The sequence below is a fragment of the Protopterus annectens genome, chromosome 7.part0 (assembly GCF_019279795.1).
Source record: "Protopterus annectens isolate FY-2018-M chromosome 7.part0, PAN1.0, whole genome shotgun sequence".
NCBI lineage: Eukaryota > Metazoa > Chordata > Ceratodontiformes > Protopteridae > Protopterus > Protopterus annectens.
Window position 1 is genome coordinate 1,684,990,715 of NC_056739.1, and position 9,955 is coordinate 1,685,000,669.

The window sequence follows — 9,955 nt, forward strand, 5'->3', positions numbered from 1 at the left end:
GTTGTCCAAAATCGGCTAAATACAGACAACAGATCCCCTCCCATAGGTACTCATGAATGGTAATCTATGGCTTTTAGGCCAGTGGAGTTGTCCTCCTTGAGGAACTGACCATCACAGCTAAGGAGAGGTACTAGCACTGCTCATTTTAAAAGGTACTTAAAACTCACTTAACTAGTGCATGGCTTTGCTCATGTAACAGTCCAAGTTAACTTAGTCCTTCTACAATAGACCTTACTACCCCACATACTCTACTTCTGTAAAACTAACCCCTAACTCTGCTATACTGTCTTAAACTACAAGTCGCCACCACTTATTGTTTTAAACACCTATCTCTATATCACCTACTATCTTTGTAAAACAAGAACTGGAATCTCAATTTTCGTGATTTCATGTAAGCATTCCATCTATCAATTCTAGAGCTCACAAATCTTTTCCTAATAGGAAACCGCTGTATACAAGGATTTATATGTGAACTGAGTACTGTTTGTTTTGTTAACTTATACTTATGATGGCTATAGGGAAGAATGATTCATCCTGTGTGTTATATGTATCTAATTGCATGTATTATATGTATATCTCTGTCTTGTCGAGTTTTACACTATGTAGTGGATTCTACCTATATCCTTCTTACATTTTGTTGATTATATGCAGAACTTTTCTCCGCTGGCCTCTGCTGAAAATGGGTTTCACCCAGTCACACATTGCTGGTAAACAACTGTAAAATTAAATAAATAAATAAACACTGCCTGAAACATGACAGGTCTCTTTACTCTATGTGAAAGCATTTTCTTCCAATAGAATTATAGTGGCCTGGAAGGGCAGTAAGGAACAGAGGGGTATTGCAGTGTTCAAAACCTGCTTTTTTAAGGCCTTCAACCAGATTCAGTGAGGCCTAATCAAAAGGTATAGAGGACTTTAGCACAGAAGGGGGCATTCAAACTAATCAGCCTAAGTTCAGCCTTAAAAAAAGGATAACCTGAGCCATGCCATTCATCGTGTGCACCTTTGAGAGAGTAGTGCCCGGAGTACACAGCAGACTCAAAATTAGGGTGTACTACAGCAACTCTCATTGTAACTGTGATCCACAAGGCCTCCTTGATCCAGCATTAAGGAAGATTTGCCTGCTTCTACAGTGTCTGAACCACCAAGGAGGACTGGAACCTGAATATGGGAGAGGAACAGTCGAGACACCCAAGCTTAAATGCCTCAGAGGATAAAAATCCTCTTACCTACCCTGACTTCTTAACATATGGTATGATGCTGCAGTTTCTGGGATCTAAGCTGGATATCAGAGACAAGGAAGGAGTATACCCTGGGATGTCTGTTGATGTTGTCATTCCTCTTTGCTAAAGACTTGTCAAGGACATTGGTCTTATTAAAAGCAGAAGAAGCATAAGCAGGCTGCTTCTATGCTGAATCTCCTGAGTCTCAGGCTAAAGCACAATAAAACACTACTCCAACTATCACTACTCCAACTATCATCTTAAAAAAATACGTAGCATAAACCCTAAACGCTACTATGATTTACATCTGTTGGCGGACTACAAGCACCTACCACTGCAGACAAAAAACAGAGTATTAAGCTACCGTCTTCCTACTAAATAGGAGAGTTCTCATATAAGTAGAATGCATTTTGAGTTAACAGCCTTCCTGCTTTAGAACTAGCAATTTATGTGTTAAAGATGAATGCCGGATGCTTTGGCACATGCATCCTGAAGCATGAGCGCTTCATTCTAAAAACAGTACAACTGGCATGACAATCTAGTTTCAAAACCATTCAGATGAGAGGAGCAGGCATTGAAAAATTATGTCCCTTTTTAAATAGCATTTGAACTGTATGCTGCTTAATTCCACAGTCTCTCTCCTCTCCAGACTTACCTCATTATCACACTCACGTCTTCAACATATTCATCTACTACCTTCTCACATATCCAACACCTCTACAAATTATATATGTATACCTCCAAAAATGCATCACAGGCATTTTTTAACATGCATGCACACGCACACAAAACCTCTTCCTAACAATTCATAAATTAATATAATATGTGTTCTACTTCATGTATTAATCTAAGGACATGGACGCTACTCATTTGAACTTTTGATGGCTCTTGATTTTGCTTAGTCAACAGTTTTCTGCATTGGATTAATTTAGTAACACTTGTGTCTTTCCTTTCTGTAATTGTTAAAGGTGTAGGATTATAAAAATTTACTTATTTAAATGACAGCAGATATTCTTGTATACTGTTACTTCAGGGCTGCACTGAAAAGGTAGTCCTCACTTCAAATCTGCTTTGAATATAAAACTATGCAAATTATACTATCTTTTATTTTGTTGGTAAACTACCTATATTCTAAGATCATTATGGCATTGTCCCATGAATTCACCCCATCTCCTTGAATCTTAAGATACATTGGTCATACATAGTTCAATGACTGACATTCCACAAAACTGACAGCTCATGAGTACAAACACTGGAAATAGATGTGTGCAAGCCTGTACAGTTTATCAACAAGCACAACACTCAGTAAAATAAAAAGTGTCTTTTACAGGGGTTAAGTTTTCCTGGAAATAGAGGTGTGCTAGTCTGTACAGTTTATCGGCAAGCACAACATACAGTAAAATTAAAAAAGTGTTTTATACAGGAGGCATGTTCCTGTACCACAGGATCTTTGTGATCTATACAAGGAGAGAGTTAGAAGAATAACTGTGACTGAAGGGGATGAGAACGTCTTTGCTCTACCTACTCAGGTGGGGTGGGTCTTCTAATATTACTAGAAGAATGAACCAGACAAATTAATGTTTCAAGAATCTCCTTGATGAAATAAAGGCTTACCATTTACAGTATATAATAGTAATCTGAAAAGGGGAGTTCTAACTGGACTTGCAAGTTTTGAAAGAGTGCTTAGATATTTCAGGCAAGAATGCACAAGTACTTGGCCATGATGGAAAACTATTTTCAGAAGTAAATCTCATCTCAAAATGTAATGTATGCCAACCAAATATAGCTCAAATTAGGACAAGGAATGTTAACTAGAGAATAAATCCCATATAGCTGCAGGAACCAGGACTTTACTGGGGAAGAATGAGAGAACTGATGCTCTACAGAATGGGAGCTGACAAGATTCAACCTGCAGAGAAACTATTATATAATAATAAAAAATATTTATATTGTTCAAATAAAACCCCACTATGCTGTCCGCTTCCAGGCACAACCTGAGAGAATCCAATGATGATACAGCATACAAATGGCAAAGGCATAGTATAAACAGATTCAAACAACAGTGAAAAAAGAAAGCTATAGTCATAAATAATGCAACTATTGAATTCAAGCAGATGACTTCAGAAGAAAAGGCAGGTTAGACACCCATATCACCATTAGTTAAGTATAATTGATCTGTTGCGGAATATAGTCATCCAACAATTCAAAATAGCCCAAGTCCAGCAGTAGGATATTGCTGTCTTAGCTTACACAGGATAAAGTAAAGCATTTTACTTTCAATAACTAAGTAGTTTATGCTGTAGCAATAAAAAGAGTCTGACACAGCACCATGAAAATAGAACATTTTAATATAGTAAAATTTGAACAACATAAGCTTTCACATTCAACATGAAAGCTTTAAATGTTAAAATCACACAACAACCAAGAACATTTAAATAGGTTAATATAATCATGCGGCATTATTCTTAAAGTGAGACAGGCATAAATACAACAAAATAGAAGCAATCAGTGTGGTAAGACACTTGTTATAATGTGTACATGTGAACTTGAAGAAATAACAATGTAAAAATATATGTACAGTAAATGATTACTGTGAAAGAACACATTACATAAGCACAGGCTTTAATGAATATCTCCCATACAAACTTGGGAGGTAAATCCACCTATATTCACATAGTTCTGTTTGTGATATATCACCATGCTTACTTACTTTGACCAGTTTATTAATAAAAGTATGAGGACAGCAAGTTTGTATACATCTTAGATTCTCAGGCATATGATGAGAGATTCTTTAAGTTGTCTTTTGGCTTTGTCTATAAAAAGCACCTACACATGGAGCACAGAGCAAAATAAACCAGAGCAGCATTGCCAGTCTGCATAAAGGTGTAAGAAGTATATAAGCACAGGTACTACCTAGATGTCTAAAATACACATATATAAAATCCGGGACAGTTTCTGTCATATGAAACTGTTTTCATTTGGTGACTTGATATAAACCAAGATATCTTAGTTTCATTTACTGTTGTGATAAATGTGGCTCTGTTTTAGCCGTGATTTGCTGAGAGTTGGTATAATGGTTAACATACTAACCTTATAGATACAGGGCACAGGGTCTGATTCTCAACTTTGGTCACTGTCTGGTTATTGGCTAGGCATGTAATGGTCAACAAACTGATTGCATAGTATTTATCTATGACTGTATAAATACTTTAAAACTTCCTAATTAACATACCCCTCCTAATAAATGACCATGATACATAGAGACACAATCGGGTTGGGTTGTGAGGCTAGGTTTATAAAGGCCCTGGTGGTTATTAGCCAAAGATTTACCTATGAACCAATTTAATCAATGCTTATTGGTTAGTTTATGATGTAAACTTGTGGCAATTAATCTCAATAGATACTGATGAAGGAAATGTGTAGTATATAAAAAATAAAAAAATCCCAAAGGTCATGAGTATGACTGCACTGTGATGCTTCCATTCCTCCAGGGTAATGGGAGGGTTTTGGATTAGGTCTGGGAAGAACAGCATCCAAGATCAAGGGGAGGTACAGGTGGCAACCTATGATCAGCTACATAGATGCCAAGGTGTGTGTGTGTGTGTGTGTGTGTCTGTGTCTGTCTTTGCAGTTAAAGTTCATGCTTAATGTCAGGGTACAAACGTTTGAGAGTGAATAGAACAAATGCTATTTCATCAAATGGGGAGTCTGTCCCACACTCAAAAAGGCAAGCAAATTCAGGGGAGTTGTCAGGACTAAGTCCCATATACTGCAGGTCAGAATATGCAGCTGGGCCCTTATAAATGATAACAGGCTCTGTCCAGCTGTCAGAGTCTGCTGGACTGGTATTAAGATAGATACCCAAATCTTTACAATGTTCTGCACTATGAGGGTGACTAAAGAGCAACCATGTCTCAGGGTTGCTTGAAGCTGTAGGGCTGGAGAAGCCAATGATGCTTCCTTGACATCCAATTGGAGGTTCAACTAGCTTTTCTACCCATTTTCCTTCTGCAAAATCTTTCCCACAGTTATGACTAATGGCTTGAACACGCATACCCTGATTTGTCCTTGCATTACAGTATAAGAAACTTTTTCTTCCACTCTTGATACATTCCATCTGACATTCTACAGCATTTTCCTCCCACATATACCCCCCTATACTCCAGCTGTAACCATGATCCTGACTTATGAAGCAGAAGGCCTGTGGTTTAGGGTACTCGTTTGCACCTCTAATAATATAAGCATAAGCAGGAATAATGAGTGTCTGGAACTCATCTTGAAGCTGAAGTCCATGACCTGGCCCAACTGCAAATGTTGCCCACTCTTTGTGAGTCTTTCCAATAACAGTCTCTGTCAGGTCAATGACACCACCCCAGGTCCTTCCTTCATCTTTACTTGTGATATAACAGAGGTGCACAAGATTCTTCTTATTTTTGATTTGATACATTTCTGAGATGTGTCCTTCAACAGCTATAAAGAAAAGGAAAAGGGTCTTTGTCTCTTCATCAAACACAGGACAGGGATTCATTGACCTGTAACCTTGCAGCTGAGCAGTGTGAAGAGTTTCCATCTGGCCCCACTAAAAGAAAAAATATAAATGTTTAGGTTTAATTGTATATTTGGAAACATAAATGCTAAAGTATGAGTCCAGTGTTAATTTGAACAGTAGTCTATTAAGTTAACACACTTAAAAGCCAAAAGTATCAATGTTATACCTCTGTATAAACTAAGAAAGCAATTTATCCAGACTTTGGAATCCAGGCCTAAGTTTTTTCCCCTGCTGCTCATACACACTTAGCAAAGGGTAATCATCTCATCGTACTGATACTGCTGTTTTTTCGGTCTCTGTAGCTTTGGCCAATCTAGGTCTCTCTCTCTGCTCCTGCTCTTTTTGTACGTCTGACTTATTCTCTGAGCTACTTTAAGGCAAATCCTATCTGGCTAGAGCACTAGTTTCTTTTAATCATATTTTTGAGATAATCTGTGAACATACTGAGTGGCCCTTTCACTGCCTGCTGTACACCTATAACCCCCCGCATGAATGCCTACAGGATCAATAGTCTAAACATCAACTACCCACAAAAAGACTACCATCTCATCCTTTGACTAACATTCCTGGTAATTTTTTTGATTTCTGCTCTTTAATCTGCTGGCCACTGACATGTTGGTGTATACTCCACAGCTTATTTTATCCATTTCCTAAATATTCTGTTGTACTTCTGTAGACTTAGCTTGTGGATGAAAGGATACAGACATACCATATGGTGACAAAACGTGCTATCTATACAAAAAAAAAAAAACAGTATTCACATTAATGCATTCCAATTTATATGATGGTCATAACTCACTCCTCCCAACTAGGTTAATCTACCACACCAGCAACACACTATCCACTCTTAAAATAAGCCAAGCATAATATCTTACATCTTGCCATGTCATTTCCCACTCTTTTCTGTGGAATTGCAAACATTTGACAATTTGAGGGACATTCATCCACCTGTTCATTTTTTGTAAGCTTCAGGCATGCGACTTTAGCACACACATCCAGTATAAAAGTGGTGTCAACCTATACTAATTTTAGTTCTTTTTTGCCCGTGTTAAGGCAGTGAATTTGTCCTCTGCTGAGGTTGAAAAAGTAGCAAATATTCTATTAGAAAGGTTCATCAGGGTGGGTTTTCTTCAGGAGATACTGGGAGACAGAAGTGCTAACTTCATGTCAGACCTGCTGACCTGCTTGTGGAAGAATGTGGGGTGAAGCATTTAAAAACTACCCCATATCAGCAAGAAATTACTAGCTTGATAGTTTTACTCTACTCAAGACCGTACTGAGAGTAGAAGCACTCAGATCATGTTACCAGATGGGTAGCAAACTGGCTCACTGATAGAACTCACCTAGTCCAAATAGGAGAAGACACCTCAAGCAGTAGACCGGTAACAAGCAGTGCACCCCAGGGATCGGTTTTGGGGCCTCTGTTGTTTGGGATATACTTTCCTGAGGTGCAGGCCAAAATCAGTGGTTTATGGCTGACCAAGTTTGCACATGACTGCAAGCTGGGTGCTGTCATCAATTCCCCTAGTGATGTGGATATCCTCCAAGAGAGTCTCACCCAAACAAATGAATGGTGCCAGAAACATGGCCTCAAACTGAATGCCAAAAAATGCATCATCATCCCCTTTGGGGAGAGTGATGTCCCCATAAATTATCACATTAATAACAAGGTCCTAAGCACGCAATTAGTCATGAGGGACCTGGCACCCAAGTTGAGAGAAAACTGACTTTTGCCCACCATATTACCTCTGTTGTACGGAAAGCTTTCTACATGGCCCACCTCATTAGTAGGGATATCTTATCCAGGGACAAGGAGGTTATAATATCCCTGGATTCTTCTCTTATAAGACCCATTATTGAGTACAATGCCCCTTTCAGTGTGTACTTCACAAAGCACATGCAGCAGTTGGAGACAGCGCAGAGATTCCTCACCAGGAGAATCCAGGGCCTCAAATATATACCCTACACAGATAGGCTAAAAGCCGTGTCCATCTACTCAGTCTCATGCAGACTCCTCAGAGGTATCCTCTGTCTGGCATACAAAGCAATTCCAAAAACCACCTTGATGGGAGCTGCATATCTACAAGTCAAGCTCCACACAAATTACCTGCATGCACAACCTCTTCAGTCTGTGATATCAATAGGACTTACTGGCGGGACAGATTTGTGTCCCAGAGACTCCCCCTTCTTTGGAATAGACACCTACTCCACATCAAGCAGAGTACCTAATTAACCCTTTTTACGTGCAACCTGGATAACTGGATGGGGAACAGAAAATACTCCCCTGGGATTCCATGTGTGTCCCTGCTGGACAGGGGGAATTGGGTGCTAACTTGTTGGAACATGGGCTAAATTCTTGGCTAGACTTGTAAGGGCCTCAGGACCAATAGTCTAGTAACTTCTTACCATCCTATGAGAATATTCATGGACCAGTTTAAACAGGACTGGGATATCTTCCTTCTCTACTTCTCTTTTATATAAAGAGAGGTGCTCCGGCGAGTTCACATTTCTCTTTTGTCATGTAAGATGTTTTACAGACACAGGGTAAAGGAATTTTCAATCAAACTTAGAATACTTTTAATGGTACATAATACACAGAAACAGTAACAGCCCTCAAATTGTGAAATGCTTGTAATTCCACAGAAAAGAGTGGGAAGTGGGAACTGATAAGTCAACATGCATAAAACTAAGTTTACTACAAACTTCTAGCAATTACAAGTGTAGTAATAAAACACAAATGTCTTTAAGAATGCAGACGAGTGATGTTATCCTAATAGTTCTGAAATGTTTACTTTCATAAGCAGAGTAAAATGCAAAGAGTACCAGACACTCCTCAGCTGACCTTTGAAGCCTGCAATGTTATCTCATTTCTCATTCTTACAACTACTTTACTTGCCTATAGAATAGACATGTATCTGCTCTATAATTTATAAAGATTTTCAGCCATTTTAAGGCATTGTTTATAGTCCTACAATATTATATTTACTTCTGAGTTAACAGTCTTGTTATTTGAAGTATAAATTCTGACTAGACATTTTCAAAAGATGCATCATCAGCTATGAGGGTTTAGGGCAATTTTCACATTTTCAAAAGATCACACAAGAAAAACATGTTATTTTTTTTGTGTCCATACCTCTACCACCCTGCTGGCTTCATTAAAGGCCCCTCGTCGCATGACTAGTATTTCAGCATTTTCATCGACAACGTCTATCCGCTCCTCAGCAAAGGCCAAGAATAACTTAGACTCCGGACGGAAAAGTAGTGCAGGGATTCGATAAGCCTTGTGACCTGGACTGAATATGGTCTGCTTCTGCATAGGAATGTAGGATGCCATAACTGTAAAAAGGAGAGGAAAAAATTAGATGTGCAAAAGTAAAAAAGGATTGCTCTCTTTCTCTTGGTTTAGAAAGACAGCAACTTAACACACCTGTTTAGCAAACAATACAACCATCAGCATGAACTTCTCAAATATTTGTACTGAATTATATTGCACTGCGTCAACACAATATGTCAAAAGTGTATGTTTGTTTTCACCTCTTTACTTTTTATGTCCAGAACTGACAGTGTAATAATATTAGTGCTAAAGCAAAAAGAGACAGTCAGGTATAAATACGATCAAATCATTTTTGTCATTATCTTGCTCACTATATGACATTTCACTGATCGTAACATGGTCTGCCAGCTGACTACTTAAAGTGAATGCATATTCCATTAGGAAAGTGAAATCACATCTGGGTGACACCTTCAGTTCTTTACCATTTGGTGGCACAATTCCTAGGTGTGTGTGTGGGGGGATTGCTTATCAATTTACCTTTAATATGGGACATCATTGCAGCTTGAATTAGTGTGAGTATGAGGGGAAGAAGCTCCGTATCTCTGCAGATGAGTTAAAGGAGAAGTAGATGCACAGAGACAAGATGGAGCTCTCATGGAGTGTTCTTGAGGAAGAGGAATCTTTTGCTGAATAGTATACTGCCATCTTCCAGAATGATGCCTTTAATCAACCCTCAATGGTTTCAGTGACTGGCTACTTAAAATGGTGTCATTTAAGGAGGATCCAGTTTGTGACATGTCAAAAAAACATGGTAGACAGACTTTCCTGCTTTGCCAGGGATGAGCTGCATATGTCCTTCAAGCTTTCTTATACTTGCAAAAACCTTTTTTCAACCCCATAGTGCATTTT

At 38.6% G+C, this 9,955-nt stretch overlaps 1 protein-coding gene across 1 annotated transcript; it reads right to left on the reverse strand.

Moving 5' to 3' along the window:
• Positions 1-3,682: 3,682 nt before the first annotated feature.
• Positions 3,683-9,108, reverse strand: LOC122805871 (sialidase-2-like). The gene is made up of 2 exons (XM_044076120.1): positions 8,906-9,108; positions 3,683-5,802 (listed from the first exon to the last, which is right to left on the reverse strand). Exons 1-2 carry the CDS (start codon positions 9,104-9,106, stop codon positions 4,855-4,857), a joined length of 1,149 nt encoding a protein of 382 aa, XP_043932055.1. The 5' UTR covers positions 9,107-9,108; the 3' UTR covers positions 3,683-4,854.
• Positions 9,109-9,955: the final 847 nt, after the last annotated feature.